The following is a 27,766-nucleotide window of genomic DNA, read 5'->3' on the forward strand; positions in this document are numbered from 1 at the left end:
ATTTGTAAGACATTTGCTTTTTGGTTCTAATTTAAGTTTATTGTTATACATATGGTTGGCAGTGTGGTTAAGGTTAGGTTTAAAATCAAATTTGAAAAATATACATTTTAGAAATAGGGATGTTTTTTGACTTAGTGGCTGTGGTAACTAGTGACGACCATGTTGTGGTTTTGAATGAGGAAGAAGCGGGAGAGGTTAGAGGTTATCGTTTAATGAGTTATTTTTTATTTAAAGTACTACATTGAGTTACTTTGGACTTCTTTGCTATTTAAGAAAGACACATGACATTGTCGAATGTGATAGTAGTGATTGAAATCCTAGTCGCTACAGCCACATAACCAGGATTGTTAGCTAGCTAGTTRAGCTAACCACAAGCTAGCTAATTTCAAGGGAAGGAGAAAGGTAACTTGATAGCTAGCTGGTTAGCAGTGTTGTTTATCTAACTAGCTACGATTTACTTTCCCCGGTCGAATGACGCTGGGTGGCTTTATGTGCTTTTTCCTGCGCTGGCAGGCGGGTTGGAAGCAACCATAGCGATACACATTTTCGCGGGCGGGAGGTTTTAAACTTCTCTAAACATGTTCAATAAATTTTACGAATTAATTGGAACGGGTTTCGCTAATCTCCGCAATGGAGTACCAGCTCCCGACCAACAAGATAATGATACACATGGAGTACAACAAGGGGGTCGAATAAGGAGAAAAAGACCCATCGATTGGTAAGTAAAGGTTATTCTAATGTTAGCTAGCTAACTCATCTGTAATCTATTTGTTGTGTAGTAATCTAACTTGGCTAACGTTAGTTTACTAACGTTAGTAATCTAATAAACTAACGTTACCTAGCTAATTTAGCTTAATGTACTAACTGGTGGTGGCACTGGATGAACTAACTAGATGATATGCTTAGCTAATTGTCAACTATGTGTGAGTTGTAGCTAAACTTGCGGACTTGTCTATTTGAGATGGTGGTAAGATTCTGACCAGCCAGTTAGCTACTACTAGCTAGCTAACGTTACAGAAGTATGGCACACTGTCTGACACATTTGGGAGTCGGGTTGAGCAACCAAAGTGCGTACTCAGCAAGACACCCCCCCCCAATACCATGACCGAATATAACCCAGATAAGTGGAGTCGGTCACTGACTAAAGTGAATGTAGCTAGCTAGCTTGCTTGCTATACCAGAATTATCACGGCAAAAAACAAATATGAGGCTGCCAGCACTGTCAGTGATTCTCTGGCACATATTCATGTTGGATATTGTTCCCCCCCTGTTTTTATAGTTTGGAGGATGGTGACCAAGATGACCAGGCACTAGCAGTGAAGAGATTTCGGATGGGTAAGCTAACTGCAATCTTGGCTGTGCATATATGCAAAAGTATTTGGACACCCTTTCAAATGAGTGGATTAGGCTATTTCAGCCACACCCGTTGCTGACAGGTGTATAAAATAGAGCACACCGCCATGCAATCTCCATAGACAAACACTGGCAGTAGGATGGTCTTACTGAAAAGCTCAGTGACTTTCAACGTGGCACCATCTTAGGATGTCACCTTTCCAACAAGTCAGTTTGTCAAACTTCTTCCCTGCTGGCGCTGCCCCGGGTAACTGTAAGTGCCGTTATTGTGAAGTGGAAACATCTAGGAGCAACAACGGTTTAGCCATGAAGTGCTAGGCCACACAAGCTCACAGAACGGGAGTGCTGAAGCGCATGGCGCATAAAAATTGTATGTCCTCGGTTGCAACACAAGTTATCAAGTTCCAAACTGCCTCTGGAAGCAACGTCCGCACAAGATCTGTTCGCCAGGAGCTTAATGAAATGGGTTTCCATGGCCAAGCAACCGTACACAAGCCTAAGATCACCATGCGCAATGCCAAGCGTCGCTGGTGTGGTGTAAAGCTTGCCGCTATTGGACTATGGAGCAGTGGAAACACGTTCTCTGGAGTGATGAATCATGCTTCACCCTCAGGCAGTCCGATGAACGAATCTGTGTTTGGCGGATGCCAGGAGGACGCTACCTGCCCCAATGCATAGTGCCAACTAAAGTTTGGTGGAGGAGGAATAATGGTCTGGGGTTGTTTTTCATGGTTTGAGCTAGACCCCTTAGTTTCAGTGAAGGGAAATCTTAACACTACAGCACAGACGATTCTGTGCTCCCATCTTTGTGGCAACAGTTTGGAATGCCCTTTCCTGTTCCAGCATGACAATGCCCCCGTGCACAAAGCGAGGTCCATACAGAAATGGTGTGGAAGAACTTGACTGGCCTGCACAGAGCCTTGACCTCAACCCCATCGAACACCTTTGGGATGAATAGAACACTGACTGCGAGCCAGGCCTACTCGCCCAACATTCCCGGTGTCACTAATGCTCTTGTGGTTGAATGGAAGCAAGTCCCTCCAACATCTTGTGGAAAGCCTTCCCAAAAGAGGCTGTGGAGGCTGTTATGGCAGTAGAGGGGGCGACCAACTCCATATTAATGCCCATGATTTTGGAATGAGATACTTTTGGTCATGTAGTGTATCTTGTGGTGTCTTAACATGTTCCCGGCACAACGGTGTATACAGTGTTTGATAAACAGTCCATAGTTCCCTATCTGACCTGATATGTGTTTGTGGATATGACAACAGGGGTCTTCATTGACACAGTGAAGACTGCGGCTGAAGGGGTGAAGAGCCATAGCTCCAACGTGGCATCCTGGGTACGGAATAGTGTGACTCCTACCTTGAGGAACATACTGCCTGCTTCCCCAGACCCCCCTCCGGAAGAACACTTTCAGGAAGAGCCAGCAAAAGAGCTTCAACCGGAACCCTCAACTTCTGCACCTCGTCCCTCAACTGTCTGGGAAGAGACTGAGGTATTGGATCTCTTTATGATGTTTCAGGGCTCTTAATTCACAAAGTATTAGTGCTGATCTTGGATAAGTTTTTGAGTTTTAAATCATAATGAATAAGGGGGGGGTTGATCCTAGATCAGCACTTTTGAGACCGTTTTTGAATATGGGCCCAGATCTAGTACTAGATTTATACCTATTCATTACTCCAGTTTATTACAGGCCAGCACTCTGTTATAGTCATATTGAACAATAATGTAATTTGTTTTTCTGGTATTGTTTTCAGGTCCTTGAGGTAAGGTACTCTGATCCCCTGGATGGGATGTGTGTTGCTCCCTCGACAACTCTGGAATGGATCAACTCTAAATCAGGCAAGACTCTTTTCTAAGAATGTCTATGAAACCATTCCTGCTGCCGGCTGGAAATGTCAGTAATGTTGCTATGGAAATGGAACAGTTGTTTGATCGACACACTCTTTCTCGCCTCCTCTGTTCACTGCAGAGTCCTTTAGAATTGAGAAGACGATGATAGGATCAAAGGTTTGCAGACGGCAAGTCTGCATGGCTCTCACACATCGTGATGCGCCCAAAACGAATGGGCACTCTGTCTGTCTGCCTCATTCTTCCAGCAGTACCCCTAAGCCATGTCCCTCTACCCGCCTGGGCAGGAGCCACCTCAGAACACCTGCATCAACAAGGTATGCTCATATTGTCAATAGATATAGGCCTGCCTTTCTCACTGGGTAAAAAATGCATTCTGCTATTAATCAAGCGTTGAAAATCTTGAAAAGGCGTGATTTTTGAACAGGGCCGTTTCGAGTTTGTTAAAGAGCTTGAACTTCAAAGTGCTTGAAAGTGTTCTATTTCCTGTGCTTGATATTGTTCAATTCACAATAATATGAGTAACATGTTCAGTGCAGTAATTGAATTCTCTCTGTAGCCAGTTGACCTCAGCAGGATGCAGCTCTTTCACCAGCATGTATGAGAAGTCCTTCCCCATCCGCGTTGTGCAGAGTCCTTCACACGGCAGCCCTTCCAACCGCCTCCTCAGAGCCAGGGCTCGCTGCACCGCGCAAGAGGTGAGATGCCACCTACCAGAATATTTATGGCTCCCACTTGCTGAACTTTTGCTATTGGGCTGTTTTCAAATAACGCTGTTATGTAACATAAAAGGATCCAGGTATATTCAGGACTATGTGATATGCGCCTGTTGTAAATGAACTTCCCTCTGGGGAAAATAGTTATTCTATTGTATCTATCTGTGTGTGTGTGTCGACTAACATAAGTCCTTATAGATACAATAGAATAACTKTTTTTCCCGGAGGGAAGTTCATTTACAACATGCGCATATCACGTAGTCCTGAATATACCTGAGGAATGCCGCATTGAGTTTTGTTGCCTCTACTTCATATCCAAGCCTTATTTATAATATAGAGTGATGGGTCCTCTCTGTGTTGCTCCAGTCTGTCTGTGAGGAGGAGAAGATGGTGTACAGACAGCTGCTGGCCATGGTCTCAGGTGGCCAGTCCTTGTCGTTCCACAACGGCAGCTCCCATGGCTTTCCGCGCTCACACAGAGACTTGTGAGTACAACAAGCACAACGCTAATGCTGCGCTCCTCTCACTCTCCTCAAGTCCCCGAGGATGACTGACAATTCAGTCGTGCTCAATGACCTGTACTCGCACGTTGATGCAACCACACCCATTTTCATCAGGAAACCTACCCTTTTCTACTTCTCCCCGGGTTTGATTTTCCTACATCTTGGCCATTTGGTGTGCTGGTGCTCCTTTCTAATAATCTCTCGCTCTCTCTCGCTCTCTCTCAGCACCAGCTTCCTGAGCACCAGCAGGCATCTGCTCCAGTGTTCGTCCCCTACGGGGGCAGGAGATGCCTCAGAGGGCCCCAGTGAACCCCCAAGCCCCCGTCCAGAGTTCAGCCAGGGCTACAGCAACGTCCCCAGCCCAGGGAAGGGCTTCTCCAGTGGGGCAGGGAACCACACCTGGGCCCCTGACTCAGACCTCAGCCCCAGGGGACCAGAGACAATACAGTCTGCCCCCTCTCCAGCTACCCTACAAGACACCTCTTCTCAGGACACACAATCATCAGGTGAAACGTCTTAGCCCATTTCCACTTCATCAGAGTTGATGTAGTAGTTTATTGACCTCAAGGAGGGACATTGATTTAGCATCATCAACAGTATACAGAGACAGAACATGATAACGCCGCAGTGCCATCTTTAGTTTTACGTGTTGTTTCTATAAAAGCCTGTGTCTCTCTTGTACTAATTTGGCCCATGGCTTGTTCTGCAGCGCACGATGGGGACTCCGTAATCATTGTGAAAGAGCAGAAGGGCAAAAAGCCATGCAGTTCAAGGTATGTGTTTTGAATAGTTTTTGTTGGTGTGTGTTATGTACTTCGTGTTTCCCATCTAGCCTGGTTACTCTCTGTCTGTCTCTCCAGTGTGCCATGCTTCCAAGCTGAACTCTGGATCAAGGAATTGTAAGTCCCCTAATTTGTCACCATTCCTTGAAAAATTCATACAGCGTATCTTGCTCTATATCGCCGTGCGCCTGTGCYTACTGAATACAATTGAAATCCTCCTCTAGCTCATTCTAGAAGTCCTCAAGTCGGATGTGTGTGTCTGTGTTTTCCAGGACTAGCATGTATGACTCTCGTGCCCGGGAGAGACGGAGGCAGATAGAGGAGCAGGAGGCCCTAGCTGCTCAGCTGCTGAGACAGGTAGTTAGCATCCCCTTCTCTGTCCTCATTGGCGTGACGTCAGCCCTCATGTCTATACCAAGTCCCACATTTACCACCGATGCGGCCAATGAGAAAATATTGGAKGTTTTCCCCTCTATGCTTCATTCAACCTGTAGTTTATTAACTATATGAAATGAGATGCTCTTTTACATGTTGAGGACCGCTCTGAAATCAACATTCAACTATAGTTGTCCTACTAAGCCTGTACTCAATAGAAAATGATATGGTGGTCCGTCTAACCCTCCTGTCCTGTGGTCTGGTCCAGCGTTTGTRAGATGACAGCCAGCTGAGCAACAGGTCCGTGGAGCTGCATGTCAGAGTCCCCCTGGAGAAGGAGGTTCCTCTTGCTCCTCTCATAGAGGGACCCAAACCCGCTGAAGAGTTCCCTGAGCTCACTGAGGTACCATTCACAGTATTTTAGCTCTGTGTGTTGTGCCTATTTCTGCACTTTGCGTTTGTGAGCCAGCTCATTACCAATAAAATGCATTGCAATAATTGTACTAAGTATGTTTTTAAATGACATGGATTTGCTCACTGTGTGCGTCAGGAATGTACATAGCGTGCAGCCTTTAGCTGAGCTGGCATGTTTGCGTGTCTTTGACCAGGATATGGAGGGGGAGGTGTGCCGGGCGCTGAGGGGAGGCAGCCAGGACGAGATGCTGAGTGAAGGATTCAGACTSACCATCACGCGCAAAGATCTCCAGACACTCAGCCACCTCAACTGGCTCAACGACGAGGTGAGAGCACGTCACACTCTGCTTCTGTTTATATCGCCGTCTCGTACCACTGTTTTTGGAGACTGCTAGTCATTTTTACTCTCTCTACATTTTTACTCTCTCTCTGTGTGTCTGTGCCTATACAGAAAAGAGAGTAACTAATACAGAAGGGGTTTATCCGTGGCTCTATGCTGTTTTCTTTGCTTGACCCCGCTGTCTCCTTCCTCTTTCCAAGGTGATCAACTTCTACATGAACCTGCTAGTGGAGCGCGGTAAGGATCCCGGCCTGCCGACGGTCCACACCTTCAACACCTTCTTCTTCCCCAAGCTCCGCGGCGCAGGCTACTCTGCCGTACGCCGCTGGACCAAAAAGATGGACATCTTCTCAGTGGARGTCATACTGGTGCCCGTCCACCTCGGGGTGCACTGGTGCCTCTCTGTGAGTTAACATGCAATATATTGTACTTTGCTGCTGCCCGTCTACCTGGAGGTACAGTGGCCTGGCCTGGTTATGCATCCACCATAGTTGCTAGAACCATGCTGGAAAGGACCATGTGAAAATGAAAAAATTGGAGCCAGCACAGTACGGTTTAGATTGGTTCTATAGTGGGAATCACACTATAGACAGAATCTGTAGTGTGCTGTTTATATTGACTGTTCTTTTTTTTATATAAAAAAATAATATATATATATATAAAACAATTCTCTCAGGTGGTGGATCTTCGTAAGAAGACTGTCACGTACTTTGATTCAATGGGAGGGAACAATGACGAAGCCTGCAGGATATTGCTGCAATACCTGCAGCAGGAAAGCAAGGACAAGAAGGGCAAAGACCTGGATACGTCAAAATGGACTCTGCAAAGCAAGAAACGCAGCGTACGTGTTACACTATATCTAACCGAGATCTCTGTCAACTCAACATGCTGTGACACTTCACTGATAGATGTTGCCGTCTTTTGAAAAATGTATCTCAAACTATTTCTCCCAACAGGAGATTCCTCAGCAGATGAACGGAAGTGACTGTGGAATGTTCACCTGCAAATATGCCGAGTACATCACCAAAGACAAGCCAATCACATTTACACAAGTAAGTACTTCAACCGCCAAGCTGCCACTGTGTCTGTTGGGGAAAGCCAGTGTTTAATACCGTCTGAGGTGTTTTGAAAAAGTTTTATTTGATAAAATGTTGAATAACGCAGTGAATAACACATTCATAAATGGCAAAAAGACACTCAAAAAAAATTACGCGGTGTCGAAGTGTCTGTCCTATACCTAGGTGATAAACAAAAAGATTTCCTCCGCCTTTTCTTTTTTTGATACACATTTAACCCCTTATTTTTGTAGGCACAAAACTACCTCCGTATTTCCATTCATTTGTTTGGGTTAGCTTCAGACGAGTCCCGTGACACTTGTGGGGGTCATAGAGCAAAACGGYGAACACCATCGTGTTCGTCACTCAACTTTCCATGGATGGTTCATATTCGTTTTTGTAGGCCTAACCGTTCGGACGCTAAGGATTGTTTTTGTGAGAAGACTGATTTTCCGGGATGTTTCATGGTCTGACTAACACCGATGTGGTGGATTGAGACGCAGCCCATGCAAATAAACTGATATCTTTAGCTTAAACTGCTGGATTTTGCTGGATTTTATTATTATATTACTTGGATTGATGCATTGGTGTGTCAATAGACTCTAAAACAGCCCTGTTKTATATTTGGAACACTGGTTGCATTTAGAATGCACTGCATATGTTGSCAAAGCCATTGAATCGTTTTGAAATGCAGGGATCAATCGCTGTGAAATTCCACCAGAGCAGACTGGCCTGAAGCTTTTTTGACCTGCACGTGTAAGAGACCGCTGTTTATTTGCTCAAATGTGGTACCCGGTCACTAAGAGATTTGCACTTGCTGGCGACCCTGCTTTTAATGGAAGTGTAACGGTAAGCATGAGCATTCCTGCCAGTACTGACAATGTCCTACAATCCACTGACTTGACTGGCTAAAGCCCCCCCCCCCCCCCCCCCCGSRGSGGTTTGGTCCCTCAAACTGAGCAACTAGTGGTAGGGAGAGATGAATAACCCTGTGGAACGGGACATCACTCGGGAACAGCAGAAGCGGCCAAAGGATAACCTACCACGCAATTAATTGACGACGAGTCTTGTTTTCCACAGTGCCTGTAGCTGCGGTGGTAATGTGTTACCTTCCAATTCTCACCGTAGTCTGAGAATTACAAAATAACAATGTGCCTGTAGTGTTACCCATCCTCTGGCTGGAGTAGTACTGAATCACGACATTGCATAATAGCAGTTTGCAAGCTACATTACTTCAACTGCATTGCATGACCAATATTTTCAATCTCTAACATTACTTCAACTGCATTGCATGACCAATATTTTCAATCTCTAACGTTACCACAATAAAGAACAATGACAAGTCGGACTTTTACGTTTTTCTTTTTTTTTGTAAAAAAAAAAATGTATGCAAGCTTACGAAAATTGTTTTTTAAATTTGCAGAAACGTTTTTTTAAATTTGCTGGTTTGCTCAGGAGTCGCTAAAACACGAATTACAATTCATACAAATGTCAAACTTCCATATTGCAGGGGGGGGGCATTGGGATTGAGCCTATGAGTAACTCGGTATTTCCCTTCCCTCCAATTGACAGAAACACATGCCCTACTTCAGGAGACGCATGGTCTGGGAGATATTGAATCGGAAACTATTGTGATGAAATTGGGAAGAGATTTCTGAACAGGTCAAGAGTGAGGAAGTGTCTGAAATGATGACGGTGCCCATGACGTTATGGCTGTTCCATTGCAGTAGGATACATTTATTGCAACCACAACCTCCTGTGTATTAGCAAGCAAAGGTCTCTCTTTCAATTGCGGTTGTTCTCATTTACAAATGATACTCTGAAATGTTCCCGTCAGAGCATCCTGTCTAGTGAAGTTGGGCCAACCAGTGCAACTACTTGTATTTTGTCACTGTCAGTATTTTTGTAAACTACTTAAAAGTATAGTTCAACAAGAGCATGGTGTTCTGATGTGATGACTGTTAACAACTTTATTTTTATAGTCTATGGTCAACACCCATACCTGGTTCAATAAACTGGTTAAATGAGAGAACAGAGCTCGAGATGCAGTGACATTCTTTGATTTATATCTGGACACCCACATTTGATAGTCGTTTTTAGCTAAATGGAAAATATATGCAACTGACCTCAGAGTATAATTTGTAAAAGGGTAGGCCTAGATAGGGCAGTGGTGTGTTGCCATACATTGCTATTGTGTGGTACTTGAGGTGACACGAGTATCTTCATTGGTTAATTGGACCCCAAAACAGATAAGCAGCAGTGATGCTTCCTTGACCAAGAGACCCGTTATTCCAAGATTAAATGGTGTAACCTGAAATGTAAAGTCTATTTTGTTTAAATAAGCAAAGCAAAAAAGCTTTAGTGCATTTTTCTCTGGATATTTTCAACATGTGTGTGTGTGTATATACTGATGAGTATACCGTTTCTTGGATAATGTATTTAATATACATTTTGTACCTTTTTATTATCTATTTTGTATCTAGAACAAAATCTTTTTAGAAATAAATTCATCAAGTATTGTGTGTGTGTGTGTGTGCATCTGTTTGGAAAGGTGTACTTAACATGACATACACACTCTTGGTAATAAAAGGCACATGGACAAACTGTTTAAAAAAGAAAAGAAGTGGATTCCTTTTAATTAAAAAAATGACCTAGTTCAAAAACATCAAACCCCCCCCCCCCAAAAAAAAACATTTTGAAAAGCTGTTAGTCTCAAAAGGGGATTTTTTTAGGCTGTGTTTACACAGGCATCACAATTAGAAAAATAGCAGAATCGGGCTGCCTGTTTAAACACAGCCATAGACCTGCTAGTGTGGCGCATAAGGACAAATTAATGATTGACAAAAATGAATAAGATTGTACACGATTGCTTTATAATGGACTTGATAAAGCCAGGGGATAGTAGATGTTAAGGCTGTGAGCCAATGACTATGAAATGTGTTCCTTTTTAACCTGTCTGACTCTGACCTTACATGACGTGAATGACTTATTGCTGGACGGAGCTTCGACTAATATTTTCTCCCTCTAGTTGGCATTGTACAATGAAAGACAAAGCAGTAGAGCCCACTCCTACGCAACCTTTAAAATCCTAAATTAGCAGCAAGATGTTTCAAGTGGACTTCATTGTATATGATTGTCTGAACTACGGCAAAGGGCAAGGGCATTCTGACATCTCAAACTAATGCTGAATATTTTTGATTTAAACAAAAATCTGGAATGATTATGGCCTCAAAATAAATGAGTGTAACAAACATTAAATGGTGGTTTCCTAAGGCTGATACTACGTGGACGTAAATATTACAATAAATAATTCCTGTTTGATAAAACTATTTGCAGACAGTGCATGAATGTTTCCAGATAGCAATTTAGTGTGTAGCACCCTTTTAAATCCTCTCTTGATGAAATCTATAAGGCATTTCTGATAATATTCTTCCTACCACAAATTAATTCAGGAGACAATTCATAAAGCTTATTACTAGTGTCAACACACCTTTTCATGTACAGTCACAAATCAAGGAAAAAGAAAGACCTGCAGATGTATTCTAAACCAAGCATTGATCACTTAGAAATGTCTTAATGTCTACCGGATGATGTCTTTGGTAACAAACAAAAAAGCAACAACCAATATTTTGGTTGACCAACAATAAGGACTGTGTATCTGGATGGACAAGGTAGTCAGTATCCCATTTTTAGGAGATGGTGTGAGGCCTTTAGCAAGATAGCTGAGTGATTTTTCTCCAAACTCATGAGCCATGCTGTACATGAAAACATGGTAACACTTTATTTGGATAGTCCATCTGTAGATGTTCTACAGATGGTCATACTATCACCGATTTAAGGTTAAGGGTAGTAGATAGCCTGCAGAGCATATACATATATTCCCATCAATGCAGCGATCTCACTGTCATTAGATGAACAACGAGGCGTATAATCTTACAACTAAACGTTTTGGATGAACTAAAATAAAAGTTTCAAAAGTCACTATTGACAAACAGCCCATTGTTGTCACCTGAAAAATAAAAAGTTCTTACAGCGTAAGTATTGCGTTATTGTGGATGTTTTTTTTTTTTTATTGCATAGATCACTGGCCTTTTTAAGAAACAAAACAGTCTGATTGGATGTTTGACCTGGGATTTAGGCCTGGTTTGTGAACGTTTGACGGAAGAGTGAAGCTATGGAGACAGTACCCGCTGTGACTGTGCGGGGCAGCCTGGAGAACCATAGAAGTTATGAGCTTAGGAAACGTCTCCGAATCTTGCCCACGAACACTCAGCTGACTTTACATTGCTCTTGTTGCGTAGGAGGTAATGTTACTTTTCACACTGCATTCCCTAACTACTGATTTAGTGACTACTCTACCACGGACACATTTCTGAAATCATTTCTAAGAGGTATTATACTTCGAGCTCGATTCAGTCTGTGAAGCTGAAGTGTTACGGATTGCGCAATAGACATTTAAAGGTAATTTCCAATTGAGCCGACATATGCAGCGTTTACCGTGAATGCGGTCTCCGCCGATGCGGAACATTGCCTTTAAATTTCAATTGGGATTGAATATTGAATTCAATTGGGATTGAATACACCTCTTTAAACGGTGAATGTGCCAAAACTGATAACACAGACTGATTTGAAATCTCTCAAACATTTAGAGCATTTTCCAAGTTATTGAAAATTAAAACAGATTGAGAACAAGAAAAACAAAAATGAAGGTAATGACGGACATTATTCCAAAATGAAAAGACAACAAATCTTTCAAAAACAGATCTACTTGTCCATAGAAACATGTAACTACTCAATGCACACTAGCAAAAATAAAATGTATCAATCTGAAAAGTAATAAATCGAATAAAAAATCTCACAAACTTTCTTTAAATAAAAAAACAGTCACTCGGAATCAAAACAAAAACAGAGGCATCTATAAACAGACAGAGAGAAAGTAGCGTTTGTGGGAGCAAAACGAGACAGCAAAGCATCTCAGTAGCCTACTGGCCGCAGGTTTTGGATCTCGAATTTACTTGTTAAAACTACTAGCGCAACACTCAATAATGTGAACTCCTAACAACAACTTTGGGTCTGTTTAAAGGGTAGCAGCTTAACCCACTAAAACCAAATGGAAATACTTATTTATGTTGTTGGTTGGCATTGGAGCAATATAAGATTAAATTCCTCAAATATAACCAGCAACTAAATGTATTTCATGTCAAATTTAATCATGCATAAATATTTTATTATAATTGGCCAGAATCAGGKAATAATCAATTCAATGTTTGATTGTCTTAAGCTTTATTACTAAATATCTATTTAGATTCTGAGAATTATTGTGAGAATTTCAACTAGGGACCCAAGTGCTAAAAACCGTATCTCAGTTGATAGTACCAGATATGACACCGTCTATGATCTAAGTAACTGAAGCAGTTGGTTCAGCCTTCTCTCGTCAAACATTTACCAGTAAAAACACGGTGAAGTGAACAAAAACAACAATGGCATTGTGAAATGAAGAAAAAAATCTTTGATTCGTGACTTTTTGAATCTATACCAAAGAATTCAGGTGAAAACACAGATGATGAAATGAAAAACGAAATCAGCATATTTTACAAAAAAAAGTACAGCTAATTGACAACACATGTTGTTGTAACTTTATGATCCTGATTTCATTCTGGCTCCCCAGAATATTTAGGAAAATAATTTGTTAATATGTGCACAAAAAAATCCTGTGTGTGTGTGTTTCTCTTTCTTCGACTGTAGAGTCATGTTCTGTGGTCAAAATAGATGCTCCATGTTCTGTTCGTTTTCACAGTATCCATTCATCTGTATTCAAGAGTTTACCATAGCCTCTGATTTTTAAATATCCTTTTGTCCTTAGTGTGACTGTCTGGTGCTTCTGTCCAGAGTCACTATGCACTGAGCTGAGCTGTATGGACCGCAGGTGGCCCAGGAAATAGACTCTAGTATAACCCACCTGTCCCTCCTCTTCACTTTCTAAGCTGATAGGAGTAACCTGTGTGTTCTGTGGGAGTCTCCAGGGAAACCTGTTGTTGGATGGCACTTTCCTGTTAACATATTGAAGAAGTATTCATCAATCAACCAATCGTCAGTAAAGAGACCAGTTGTTTCATACCACATTATAGTTTTAAATGTGTACATGATACTGCAACACATTTTTCCTACGGGGACAATAAAGTCAGTAAAGTAAATTGTAGTAGGACGTTTCTTACCTCGACTGAAACAGTGGTCTGAGGCACTTGGGTGTACTGGGGGATGTAGGTCCCTTGCATAGATGTGTTTGCAGGCATATACTAAAATAGAGAGGAGAAAACTATTAGAACGTAATCATCAGGGGCACAACTTTCACTGGGGATGGGGGGGACATGTCCCCCACCCACATTCTGAAATTGCATTTTTGTCCCCCCCAGTTTTATCATTGGAATGTGATACTAAACGAGGCAACGTTGTGCTTTAGGACCATGCGGACGCCTCCAAGCGGTCGGGTAGGCTGGAGTGTTTATCTGACTGGATTAAAAAAGATATATATCTTTTTTTTAAATGATTATGCCCCCCCCACTTCCAAAACCAAAGTTGCGCCCCTGGTAATCATTATAGAATCTTATTCACATTTGTCTCTTTTCTGAGTAAAACTGTCTTCATTGAGGGATAGAAAGTGGCGTTATGGATGGCACTGACAACACAATGTCTTTGTCCAAAGTATCTACTGTATGTCTATACAGTAGTGTTCTGTTGGGACTGACCGTGCCACTGCTGCCCATAGAGAGGTGGCTGAGCTGCTGTGTGAGAGGCCCCATCATAGGGGTTGGCTGGATGGACATGGTGTGGTCCATGCCCGGCGTCAGGACTTGGCCCTACGGACACACACACACACAGAGTTAACATTCACATAGACAAACAAAAATGCACGTATGCATGTATACACACACACAATTGTTTGTCACACAGCTCAAACATTGAGTGCAAACATCACACCGAGTGTCGGTATGTTTATGCTTAACAGGTGTTTCTCTCAGACACAGAAAGTGAGAGACAGGCAGATCACACTGATTCACTAATAGGCAGTAACAGACCCACAGTAGCAGTGGGTAAAACTCACTGAGGGCTGCATGAGGTACGACTGATGATGATGCATCCAGGACTGTGGACTGTGGATCTGCAGCAGAGAAGAAAGACACACACACAACATAAGATCTATGCTTTCTGCAATTTTTCAGAATTAAGCAATAAGGGCCGAAGGGCTGTGGTATATGGCCAATATACCACGGCTAAGGACTGTTCTTAGGCGCAACGCGGAGTGCCTGGACACAGCCATTAGCCATGGCATATTGGCCATACACCACAAACCCCCGAAGTGCCTTATTGCTGTAAGAAACTGGTTACCAATGTCATTAGAGCAGTAAAAACGAGTATTTTGTCATACCTGTCTGCCAATCAGCATTCAGGGCTCGAACCACACAGTTTATAATAAGAAATAAATCCTCTGTACACAGTAATATATCCACAGAAATACAACAGACCTGGTAGGTATTAACAGGAGAGTGCATGTAGGGGGCGAGGGATGTCTGAGCTATCATTCTGTTAGGGGCCATACTGTAGGGAGAGTAGAATCTGCAGACACAGAGAGAGAGAAGAAGAAACCCATCAGTATCCAACACACGGTCATCCCTGCTGTACATATGTCTAGGATCATCTCATTGAGGTTTAACACCTTGATCAAACCGAGAGCGTCGTTGCGCAAAATGGTACGCGGCATCATCTGGCTATGTGTGCAACAAAAGTTCAACATTCCCCATCTGCTACCATTTCTGTCAAGCCGCCTACGCCTACAGTTTGACTCGTATGTTCGATAAATCCAACGTAAGCACCACACAGAGCGCACCGCCACTGTCTCCGCAATGCTGCAAGGCAAACGCAGCGTTCCGTTGGAACGGTTGGAGGTGTTGGTGGAGTATTCGCTCACCCGTTCTGTAAGGCTGTGGTGGGGTCATAGGTCAGTGTCATTCCTCCCTGTGGTCAAACACATTCAGATACAATGCAGTAAGCACACATACAGTAATACATGCGTTTGAATGAGAAATATCTAACCAGAAAGAAATTAAAACAAAAAATCCCGTTTGAGCTTTAAAGTAACTGTCTCACTTTTAAAAGTTTATGTTCTGTTACCTCATACCCAAGTGATGTTGACTCATCCTATACTCGTATTTGTGGCCAAAGCATAAATTGGAGAGAAATCACTTCAAACTTGTATCTCAAACCGACCGTTTAAAAAATGCTTGCTATTTCCTTGTAGAAGATGAAGCAACACTGGACAGTTACTTTAATGTTACTGTACTTAATACAGTTGAAAGTACCTGAATAGCCTTGGTTAAATGGCAACAAGAAAAACTACAGGGACGATGGCAGACTGTTTACTGTCTGAATGAGAACTCACCGTTTCCCCATCTGTTGTCCAGGGACGGCCATTCTGCAGGTACTTTCCCTGGCTCTGTCTCTTCTTCTGTCCTCCATCTGCAAACTTACATAACAGGGGTTCCAAGGGCACTGGGAGGAGAGGAGAAGAAGAGGGTTGAGTGACTGTGGAGCACTGAAGGATATAATCTGTGTGTTTATACTGTATATTGTACATTATAAACTGGGTGGTTCGAGCCCTGAATGCTGATTGGCTGGCAGCTGTGGTATATCAGACCGTATACCACGGGTATGACAAAACAGTTATTTTTACTGCTCTAATTACGTTGGTAAACAATTTATAATAGCAGTAAGGCACCTCTGGAGTTTGATATATGGCCAATATACCACAGCTAAGGGCTGTGTCCAGGCACTCGGCATTGCGTCGTGCTTAAGAACAGCCCTTAGCCGTGGTATATTGGCCATATGCCACACCCCCCCGGGACTTATTGCTTAATGAAAATATGACAGTGAATCAAGATACTGTGGAAGATGTAGCCTTTCTGTTGCTCCTGACCCTTTCAACCAAGGCATCATACAGAATAAACTTGGTTCTAAAAATAAATAGAAAACATGATGAGATAAAGATGACTCACCTGGTACTCCAGGTGGAGTCTTGATATATTTGCCATTGAAATGTTGAATGATAGTCTCACATTTCTCTGTTGACTCCATCCTGCAAATAAAACTTGATTTACAGGATGCTGTACTATCCCCAGTAACCAGCAGAGGGCTCAGCAGACAGTTGAGTTTACCAGGGGCACGTTTAGCAGGACACAATGTTTTGGAATGTTCAGATAGAAATAGGCTATGAAGAACAAACATGCCTCTCTAACATACAGAATCACATCAGCTCTATTCATGGCATTTCTATCTGCAACGTTCGACAACATTTGGCAACTGACTGTGACCCTGGCAAGCTAGCCATGCCTTGACAAAGCCAAGATATATATGATCATAACATTGCATTTGTCAATAAATGTTTAAGTATGGAGGTATACATGATACAGTACGCAGGAATCTATTTTGCATATCCTACATAGCTGTGACCTAAGACATAATTTCAGAGGTGTACAAGTTGGTTACCTGGCAAAGCCTACTCCTCTGCTGGTGCCGTTGGCGTCTCTGAGGATGCGTGTAGAGATGACCTGACTGAAGGGCTTCAGTATATTCTCCAGCTCCTGCTCATCCATGGACACAGGCAGGTTGGAAATGTACAGGTTAGTGGGGTCCTGCTCCTGTTGCTGTGGGGGGAGGGAGGGAGGGAGAGAGAGAGGGAAGGGGGAGAGAGAAATACAGGGTTAAATTAGCCCGTCCATAGACACAGGCAGGTTGGAGAAGCACAGGTTAGTGGGGTCCTGCTCTCGTTGCTGGATCACAGACAGGGAGAAGAGAGAGAGAGGCCTTTAACAACATACACACTTGCCTTTCTAAGCTTGAGGACATTTTGAGGAGGCTGTGGAGAGGAAAGAAAGGCACTGGAGATGTAGAGAAAAACTATTCTAGGGAGAATGTTCTTGTAATGTTACCTGTAATATCCCCTCGATGTTTGAGTGTCCCGTTTTCCGTAAGTTAGGGGAACATTTGACCTATGTTAGTGTAACAGTTTAACTTTACGTCCGTCCCCTCGCCCATACCCGGGCTCGAACCAGGGACCCTCTGCACACATCAACAACAGTCACCCACGAAGCATCGTTACCCATCGCTCCACCATAAAATAACAATAACAAGACTATATACAAGGAGTACTGGTACCGAGTCAATGTGCAGGGGTACGAGATAATTGAGGTAATATGTACATGTAGGTAGGAGTAAATGTGACTAGGTAATCAGGATAGATAATATACAGAGTAGCAGATATATATACAGTATGTGAAGGGTGTGAAAGTGTGTCTATGTGTGTGTGGCATCAATATGCATGTGTGTGTGTTTGTTTTGTGTGTGTGAGCGTATGAAGTCGTATGTAGTCTAGGTGTGTGTTGGAGTGTCGTTGTAGTATGTCTGAGTGTGTGAGTAGAGTCCAGTGAGTATGCATGGAGCCGGTGCAAGAGGGCCAGTGCAGATAAAAAGGGGGTCAATGCAAATAGTCAGGGTAGCCATTTGATTAACTGTTCAGTATTCTTATACCAGACTTGGCACTCTGGTACCACTTGCCGTGTGGTAGCAGAGAGGACAGTCTATGACCAGGGTGGCTGGAGTGGTTGACACTTTTTAGGGCCTTCTTCTGACACCACCTGGTATAGACGTCCTGGATGGCAGGTAGCTCGGCCCCAGGGATGTACTGGGCTGTACTCATTACCCTCTGTAGCGCCTTATGGTTGGATGCCAAGCAGTTGCCATTCCAAGCGGTGATGCAGCCAGTCAAGATGCTCTCAACGGTGCAGCTGTAGAACTTTTTGAGGATCTGAGGGGGAAGAGGTGTTGTTGTGCCCTCTTCACGACCGTGTTGGTGTGTTTGGACCATGATAGGTCCTTAGTGATGTGGACACCGAGGAACTGGAAGCTCTCAACCCACTCCACTACAGCTCTGTCGATGTGAATGGGGACGTACTCTGCCTTCCATTTCCTGTAGTCCACGATCAGCTCATTTGTCTTGCTGACATTGAGGTAGAGGTTGTTGTCCTGGCACCACACTGCCTGGTCTCTGACCTACTCCCTATAGGCTGTCTGATCATCGACAGTGATCGGGCTTACCACCGTCGTGTCGTCTGGAAACATAATGATGGTGTTGGAGTCTTGCGAGCCCACTCAGTCATTGGTGAACAGCAGGGGACTAAGCATGCACCCCTGAGGGGCCTCTGTGTTGAGGGTCAGCATAGCGAATGTGTTGTTGCCTAAACTCACCACCTGGGGGCAGCCCGTCAGGAAGTCCAGGATCCAGATGCAGAGGTAGGTGTTCAGTCCCAGGGTCCTTAGCTTAGTGATGAGCTTGGAGGGCCCTATGGTGTTGAACGCTGAGCTGTAGTCAATGAACAGCATTCCAGGTCGGAAAGGGTAGTGTGGAGTGCAATAGAAATTGCATCATTTGTGGATCTGTTGGGGCGGTATGTGAATTGTAGTGGGTCCAGGGTGTCCGGGAGGATGGTGTTGATGTGAGCCATGACCAGCCTTTAAAAGCATTTTATGGCTACAGATGTGAGTGCTACGGGGCGATAATCATTTAGAGAGGTTACCTGGGCGTTCTTGGGCASATGGACTACGGAGGTCTGCCTGAAACGTTACAGACTGGGTCAGGGAGAGGTTGAAAATGTCAGTGTAGACACTTGCACAGCTGTCCAGCGCATGCTTTGAGTACGTGTCCTGATAATCCATCTGGCCCTGCGGCCTTGTGAATGTTGTTTAAAGGTCTTCCTCTCCCGAGCTTTCACTGGCCTCCAGCACACACACACTTACACACACACACTGCAGACGTTGGACTGATCAGAATTTTAGGTAGGCTAATTAACTTGTGAAGCTTATTATGTGAGCTTCATTAGAAGCGCTTAAATTAACTGGCTACTATTTATTGATTTTTGTAGCCTACTCAGACTTTTGTAGCCTACTGGACTCAGAGAGTTACTCTCTCAAGTTGTCTTGTTGGGGCGAGTGACTCTTTGAACTTACAATGGCCGTTATAGTCGTTATATCTATTTATTGTGCTATTTGCCTCATGACTCCTGCGTGCTTTGTTGACTATGAACGTGCTTGTTTACCCAACTGTGGGACAGACTATGTTTGTTCCCACACTCGGGACTCTGACTCTCTATTGGTTACACAGACTCTCGGCCTCCCATCCTATTCTAACCACCTCTCGCCGGCTTTGTATTCATGTTATCTGATGACATTGCTGTACAATATAATCTTGTTGCCATCTGATGCACATTCAAATGTCATAGAAAATCAACACTGCAGAGCTCTCCCCTCTGCCGTGCCCTGATTGTATTACTGCTGATGATATCTGGAAATGTGCATGTACACCCTGGCCCATCTACTGTTGCTAGCCCCAATTCTGACTTGTGCTCTGAAATCTGTTCCACAGATTTCTGCTCTCGTAAAAGCCTGGGTTTTCTGCACGTTAACACTAGAAGCTTATTACCTAAAATGGATCAATTGAAAGTGTGGGTTCACAGCTCCAATCCAGATGTGTTGGTCATTACTGAGACGTGGTTAAAAAAGAGTGTTTTGAATGCTGATGTTAACCTTTCTGGTTATAACCTTTTTTGGCAAAACAGATCTTCCAAAGGTGATGGAGTGGCAATCTTTACCAAGGAACACCTTCAGTGCTCGGTTGTCTCCACCAAGTCTGTCCCCAAACAACTTGATTTGCTGGTTTTAAGCATTACACTTTCAAATAGCTTCTTGTTGACTGTTGCTGGGTGTTATTGTCCACCATCAACACCGGCCTGTGCTCTACCTTCCCTAAACGCTCCCCTGGCCCCTTACACTAAGTCTGAATTTGTCCTAAACTGGAACCTCCTTAAACCACATGACCAAGCCCTAAAACAATGAGACTCCCTAAATCTTTCTCAGATTATTACCAATCCCACAAGGTATGACTCCAAACACCCAGAAAAGTCTACTCTCCTTGATGTTATCCTCACAAATAATCCTGATAGGTATCAGTCTGGTGTTTTCTGTAATGACCTTAGTGATCACTGTTTTACAGCCCGTGTTCGTAATGGCTGCTCACTGAAACGACCTGTCCTGATTTGTCATAGACGCTTGCTAAAAAACTTTAATGAGCAAGCCTTCCTTCTTGACCTGGCCTRTGTAAATTGGTATAGAGTCAGCTTGTTCCTCTCTGTCTAACACGCTTAGACCTTCTTTTTTTGACATTTTCAGTGTTATTGTTAACAAACACGCCCCGTAAAGAAAATTTGAATTAAATTTGGTTCAGCCCCTGGTTCGACCGTGATCTGACAGAAATACTCCAACTAAAGAATTCCATTTGGAGAAAGGCCCGGCACACACATACTCAGGCTGACTGGCTCTTGTTCAGGAAAATGAGAAATAAGTGCACTCAGACTATTTGGAAGGCCAAAGTTAGTTACTTTAAGGAGCAGTTCTCTCTCTGTGAGTCTAACCCCAAGAAGTTCTGGAAAACGGTTAAAGACCTGGAGAATAAACCCTCCTCCTCACAGCTGCCCATGTCCCTTTACTGTTGATGATGTGGTTGTTACTGACAAGGAGCTCTTTAATCACAACTTCATTAAGTCAGGATTCCTGTTTGACTCAACCATGCCTCATTGCCCGTCCAACATTTTCTCATCTCCCACCCATTCTAATGCGACTAGCCCCGATGCTCTACAAAGTTTCTCCCTGCAGGCAGTCATTGAGTCTGCGACGTTAAAGGAGCGCCTTAAACTTGACCCCCCAAAAAATATCTGGCTCAATTGGTTGAGACACTTTGATTTTTAAGGTTGCAGCCCCTATCATCGCCAAGCCTATTTCTGACCTTTTTAACCTGTCTCTCCTCTCTGGGGAGGTTCCCTTTGCTTGGAAGGCAGCCATGTGTGTCCTTTATTTAAAGGGGGAGATCAAGCTGATCTGAACTGTTATAGGCCAATTTCTATTTTGCCCTGTTTATCAAAAGTGTTGAAAAACTAGTAAATAATCAACTGACTGGCTTTCTTGATGTCTATAGTATTCTCTCTGGTATGCAATCTGGTTTCCGCTCAGGTTATGGATGTGTCACTGCAACCTTAAAGGTCCTCAATGATGTCACCATTGCCCTTGATTCTAAACAATGTTGTGCTGCTATTTTTATTGACTTGGCCAAAGCTTTTGATACAGTAGACCATTCCATTCTTGTGGGCCAGCTAAGGAGTATTGGTGTCTCTGAGGGGTTTTTGGCCTGGTTTGCGAACTACCTCTCTCAAATAGTGCAGTGTATAAAGTCAGAACATCTGCTGTCTCAGCCACTGCCTTTCACCAAGGGAGTACCCCAAGGCTCGAACATAAGCCCCACGCTCTTCTCAATTTACATCAACAACATAGCTCAGGCAGTAGGAATCTTTCTCATCCATTTATATGCAGATGATACAGTCTTATACTCAGCTGGCCCCTCCCCGGATTTTGTGTTAAACGCTCTACAACAAAGCTTTCTTAGTGTCCAACAAGCTTTCTCTGACTTTAACCCTGTTCTGAACACCTCTAAAACAAAGGTAATGTGGTTTGGTAAGAAGAAAGCCCTCTCCCCATCGGTGTGACTCCTATCTCTGAGGGTTTAGAGCTTGAGGTAGTCACCTCATACAAGTACTTGGGAGTAGGGCTAGATGGTACACTGCCCTTCTCTCAGCACATATCAAAGCTGCAGGCTAAGGTTAAATCTAGACTTGGTTTCCTCTATCGTAATCACTCCTTTTTCACCCAGCTGCCAAACTACCCTGATTCAGATGACCATCCTACCCATGCTAGAGATTACAGAGATGTAATTTATAGATTGGCAGGTAAGGGTTCTCTCAAGCAGCTAGATGTTCTTTACCATTTGGCCATCAGATTTGCCACCAATGCTCCTTATAGGACACATCACTGCACTCTATACTTCTCTGTAAACTGGTCTCTGTATACCTGTCGCAAGACCCACTGGTTGATGCTTATTTATAAAATCCTCTTAGGCCTCACTCCCCCCTATCTGAGATACCTACTGCAGCCCCCATCCTCCACATACAACACCCGTTCTGCCAGTCACATTCTGTTAAGGTTCCCCAAAGCACACACATCCCTGGGTCGCCCCTCTTTTCAGTTCGCTGCAGCTAGCGACTGGAACGAGCTGCAAAAAACACTCAAACTGGACAGGTTTATCTCCATCTCTTCATTCAAAGACTCAATCATGGACACTCTTACTGACAGTTGTGGCTGCTTCGCGTGATGTATTGTTGTCTCTAACTTCTTGCCTTTGTGCTGTTGTCTGTGCCCAATAATGTTTGTACCATGTTTTGTGTTGCTACCATGTTGTGCTGCTGCCATGTTGTGTTGCTACCATGCTGTGTTGTCATGTGTTGCTGCCATGTTATGATGTTGTCTTAGGTCTCTCTTTATGTAGTATTGCGGTGTCTCTCTTGTCGTGATGTGTGTTTTGTCCTATTTTTTATTTTTTATCCTAGCCCCGTCCCTGCAAGAGGCCTTTTGCCTTTTGGTAGGCTGTCATTGTAAATAAGAATTTGTTCTTAACGGACTTGCCTAGTTAAATAAAGATTCAATTAAAAAATGTAATAGACACATTGGCTACGGAGAGTGTGATCACACAGTAGTTCGGAACAGCTGGTGTTCTCATGCATGGTTCATTGTTGCTAGCCTCGAAGCGAGCATAGAAGGAATTTGGTTCATCTGGTAGGCTTGCGTCACTGGGCAGCTTGCAGCTGGATTTCCCTTTGTAATCCATGATAGATTTATATTTTCCATGTCCTTGTTCAGCCATGACTCGGAGATTCATAGGATATTACAGTTCTTCAGATCACGTTGATAGGATAGTCTCGAGCGGAGCTCATCAAGTTTATTCTCCAGTGATTGCATGTTCGCCAATAGAACGGAGGGTAGAGGCTGTTTATCCWCTCGCCGATGTAGTCTCGTCAGGTATCCCGCACGCCGGCCTCTATAACGCCGCCTCTTCCTTTTTTGAGTGTTGGGGATTTACGCCTGGTCCAGGATGAGCAATATGTTATTTGCCTCCAACTCATTGAAGTAGAAATCATCATCCAAATTGAGGTTAGTGATCGCGGTTCTGATGTCTAGAAGCACTTTTTGGTCATAGGAAATGAACAAAGAAAATAGCACAATTGGTCAGGAACCCGTAAAACGGCTGCTATTCCCTGCTCGCCATCTTGGTTACCATGTTCCCAGAATATACCAGTTTTCTGAGGGTTCTGAGAATATTCCATCAACGTCCAAACAACATGGTTGTCATATTCTCAGAATAAAATATATTAATGTTCTAGACACGTTTCAATAACATTTCTGTCTATCAGTTGATGGAAGGAACAGGCCCTGATTCATTCATAGCTCTTTGTCAATTGTCAAAGATACTCACACACACAGTACTTTTAACTGACATATTTGACCTACATGACTACATTGTGCGTGTTTACATTAATTATTATGCAACAGTCCTCACATGGGATTTGAACTCACGACCTCTTTGTTCACAGTAAACCGATCTTCCTGCTATGCCACCATGTACATGTCGTTTAAGATGACTATTCTCCTCATTGATTTGAGATACTTATTTCAGCGATATAAGGGTTTTCGGTATAGTTGTCTGATGTTGGTCGGTCATGTTAACCTGTTTTAATGATACTGCACTACGATCAATCCAAAAAATTACCAGAGCTGAGATTTACTTCAAAGTCCATGCACCCTATTACTTACACCTATCAAGTTGTTTCACATCCGCAGAAGTGCCTCGGGTTTCTTTGGGACATTCCTAACTATACTGGGCCAATAATCACATGTCAAAGAGGGGGGTGCAACTCAATATTAGGAAGGTGTTCTTAATCTTACTGTATGGTTAAGAACAGGGTTTACTCCCTTAGCAGGTCTTGAACACTGGCCACCAGCACCAATGTCAAATGCCCTAACCACTTTCCCAATAAGGGATATCTTTAGGGCATGTGCTTATGGGCCAGTATAGTTAGGCCCTGCAAAGAAACCCTAACCCCTCCTCCCTAGGCACTTATGTAGATGAAATAACTTGATAGGTGTAATCAATAGGGTGAATGCACTTTGAAGTAAATCTTAACTCTGTTAAAAGTACAAAAAAAGATATATTTTATTGATCATAGTCATTCAGTAGTATCATTAAACAGGCTAACATGCCCCACCAACATTAGACAACCATACATCTCTCAAGTTGTGGGAACGTTTGTTGTTAGCTGGGAGTCTGGCTGGACTTCTCTCTCCCTACTCCTCTCTCTGTCTCACTCCCTCTCTCTCTGCCTCACTCCCTCTCTCTCTGTCTCTATCTCCCTCTCTCTCTGTCTCCCCCCCCCCCCCTTCAACACTTTATTAGACAGCCAGTCACTGAGAGAGAAGAAGACAGGCCCATTGTGTGAGACTAGCTGTGTTAACAGGACTGAGGGTTCATGTGTCAGTGAAGTAATATGATATCACAGAATAATTGCAATTCAATGGGCTCTGAGTCTCTACAATAATTGGGTGATCTTTGTGGAGAATTATACACTGTGTGAGGGCAGATGTGGACAGAGACTTTTGGAAATCATTCTGATTCATTCCTATGGCTCCACACACCATCATATTCCCAATGGGGCTCTGACCAGGGCATGACTAAATGTGTCAGTCACATGCATAATCCTGACCTTGAATTCATATGCAGGTATCAGTAAAATTATGCAGCTGTGACAAATACGATCTGAAACTCAAGGAGCCAAGTAGTCCTTCCCAAGTAGGAATGCTTGGATTATGTCATATTCTTTTGATTAATTTGATATATTTTCCACTTCTACTCAGTAAATTACCTGCCTGCCCAAACAAATTGAATTGAAATAACAGGAAAGTAAGATAGTTGTATGATAGCGTATCTGAATCTCAACCATAACTGTTTTGCATATTCATTAGTGTGCAGATGTGATTAAAAAGCTGTAAAATGCATTTGATATTCATCTCAAGCTCATGAATTATGCATAGTGTAATCACTGCGACCTGCAGTGAAGGTGATTTGTCTCTCCCTGAGGAACACACACACCTCTCATTGTCACATCATCAACAACAAACACCAAACCCACAGTTTGCAACCACACACACACTATTCCAACCATCACAGACACACACACCCAACACCACTGAGAACCCAACTATTTTAGAGAACGTTCCCTTCGAGGCAATCTGCAGTTCAAACAATAACAAAGCAGTTTGGTAAACAGCTGAGGGATGGGGCTGGAGAAATGTAACCACTCTCAAATTCATAGACAGAGATATGGATGCAAGGACTGACCATCCATGATATCCAAAATATTGTTATAATCATGTTTTGAGGCTATGGAGTGTTGGTTTACAATTGCATTGTTTACAAACAATTGTGTAAACAAGCTTATATTATTGGTTGTGATGGGGTACGACAGTCTCAAAAGGTCATTAACTGATGTTTTCATAGGAATGTTCCTGTGATGTACAAGGAATGTTTCCAAGAGACCATTCCCTTAATATGACATAGAACTTACCCAGAACCTGTTTACCATGTCCTCAGAACGTAAGATGTTCGTGTTCTAGACACGTTTCATGGGAACGTTGCGAGAACGTTTCTGTGTCCGAAAGATAAAAATGAATTACACATCACGTCTTGTTACAGGGCCAATCAAGGTCCTGATTGGTGAACCACTGATCCATTCATAGCTCTTAGTCAGTTGAAAAAGTTAGGGATACTCCCACACACAGTGCTTTTATTATACACTGAGCGGACAAAACATTAGGAACACCTTCCTAATATAGAGTTGTACCCTCTACTTTTTCCCACAGAACAGCCAAAATTCTTCGGGGCGGGGACTCTACAAGGTGTTGAAAGCGTTCCCCAGGGATGCTGGCCCATGTTGAATCCAATGCTTCCCACGGTTGTGTCAAGTTGGCTGCATGTCATTCGGGTGGTGGACCATTCTTGATACACACGGGAAACTGCTGAGCGAGGAAAAACTCGGCAGCGTTGCCGTTCTTGACACACTCAAACCGGTGCGCCTTGCACCTTCTACCATACCCTGTTCAAAGGCACTTAAATATTTTGTCTTGCCCATTCACCTTCTGAATGGCACCCACACAATCCATGTCTCAATTGTGTTAAGGCTTAAAAATCTTTCTTTAACCTGTCTCCTCCCCTTCCTCTACACTGATTGAAGTGGATTCAACTGGTGACATCACCTGGTCAGTCTATGTTATGGAAAGAGCAGGTGTTCCTAATTGTTTGTATATTGTGCATGTTCATTTATACAGTAATTATTATTCAACATATCCTCACCTGGGATTTGCACTCACAACCTCCTGGTTCATTGTATGCCGATCTTCCTACTACACCACCATGTCCATGGCAGGTACCACTTAATCTGACAGTCCTCATCAGTGACTTGATTTACTTATTTCAACAATTTAAGGGTTTTCAGTATAGTTGTCTGATGTTGGTGGAGCAGATTAACCTGTTTTAATTGTACTCCTGAATCACTATGATCAATACAAGTTTTTCTTAAATGTACTTTTAACAGAGCTTTCCATATCTCCCTCACTAACTTTAAGCACCAGCTGTCAGAGCAGCTCACAGATCACTGCACCTGTACATAGCCCATCTGTAAATAGCCCATCCAACTACCTCATCCCCATACTGTTATTTATTATTTATTTTTTTGCTCCTTTGCTCCCCAGTATCTCTACTTGCACATTCATCTTTGCACATCTATCACTCCAGTGTTTAATTGCTAAATTGTAATTATTTCGCCACTATGGCCTTTTTATTGCCTACCTCCCTTATCTTACCTCATTTGCACACACTGTATATAGACTTTTTCTCTATTGTATTATTGACTGTATGTTTGTTTATTGTTTAGGGGTGAGGTGTTGTCAATTTGTTTACAGAGAAATAGCATTGTATTTGGTCAAACATCATTTCCATATGTTTACTAAGAGCTGGCAACAAGCTGATTGGTCTGCTGTTAGAACCTGTAAAGGCCGCTTTACCAATCTTGGGTAGCGGAATGACTTTGGCTTCCCTCCAAGCCTGAGGACAAACACCTTCCTCTAAACTCAGATTTAAGATATACAGATACTTTGCCAATTAAGTAATCATTAAAATAATTGGCAACACCATATGATTCGATAAAAGAGTTGAATTTGTCTTTCTGCCCCTAATTTCATTTAAAGTACTCAAAAGTTTTTGTTCCATCATTCTTGTCTTCATAATACAGTTTATTCTTCTTTTAGTTGAGTTTATTCACATAATTTCTCAATT

At 43.0% G+C, this 27,766-nt stretch overlaps 2 protein-coding genes across 2 annotated transcripts in view; one reads left to right on the forward strand and one right to left on the reverse strand.

Annotated features, from left to right (window-relative positions):
- Nucleotides 1–132: 132 nt before the first annotated feature.
- Nucleotides 133–9,914, forward strand: LOC111976244 (sentrin-specific protease 1-like). Its single transcript, XM_024005008.2, is given in 17 exon segments — nt 133–718; nt 1,280–1,335; nt 2,625–2,851; nt 3,114–3,198; nt 3,329–3,524; nt 3,767–3,905; nt 4,290–4,408; nt 4,652–4,932; nt 5,136–5,199; nt 5,287–5,325; nt 5,481–5,565; nt 5,852–5,986; nt 6,192–6,323; nt 6,538–6,741; nt 7,014–7,178; nt 7,294–7,389; nt 8,965–9,914. Coding segments are annotated over 17 exon segments (2,226 nt in total). The 5' UTR covers nt 133–578; the 3' UTR covers nt 9,028–9,914.
- A 1,517-nt stretch (nt 9,915–11,431) lies between these two features.
- The window catches only part of LOC111976245 (RNA-binding motif, single-stranded-interacting protein 2), a 33,231-nt gene continuing 16,896 nt past the window's right edge, over nt 11,432–27,766 (reverse strand). The window contains exons 5-13 of the mRNA XM_024005009.2: nt 16,933–17,090; nt 16,443–16,522; nt 15,830–15,939; nt 15,359–15,405; nt 14,916–15,006; nt 14,495–14,551; nt 14,139–14,249; nt 13,608–13,688; nt 11,432–13,442 (exon numbers count right to left, since the gene is read on the reverse strand). Coding sequence (XP_023860777.1) covers nt 13,365–13,442; nt 13,608–13,688; nt 14,139–14,249; nt 14,495–14,551; nt 14,916–15,006; nt 15,359–15,405; nt 15,830–15,939; nt 16,443–16,522; nt 16,933–17,090 — 813 coding nt within the window. The 3' untranslated portion in view covers nt 11,432–13,364. The remainder of the gene's footprint in view (nt 13,443–13,607; nt 13,689–14,138; nt 14,250–14,494; nt 14,552–14,915; nt 15,007–15,358; nt 15,406–15,829; nt 15,940–16,442; nt 16,523–16,932; nt 17,091–27,766) is intronic.

This window comes from Salvelinus sp. IW2-2015, linkage group LG17 (genome assembly GCF_002910315.2).
Source record: "Salvelinus sp. IW2-2015 linkage group LG17, ASM291031v2, whole genome shotgun sequence".
NCBI classification, from domain to species: domain Eukaryota; kingdom Metazoa; phylum Chordata; class Actinopteri; order Salmoniformes; family Salmonidae; genus Salvelinus; species Salvelinus sp. IW2-2015.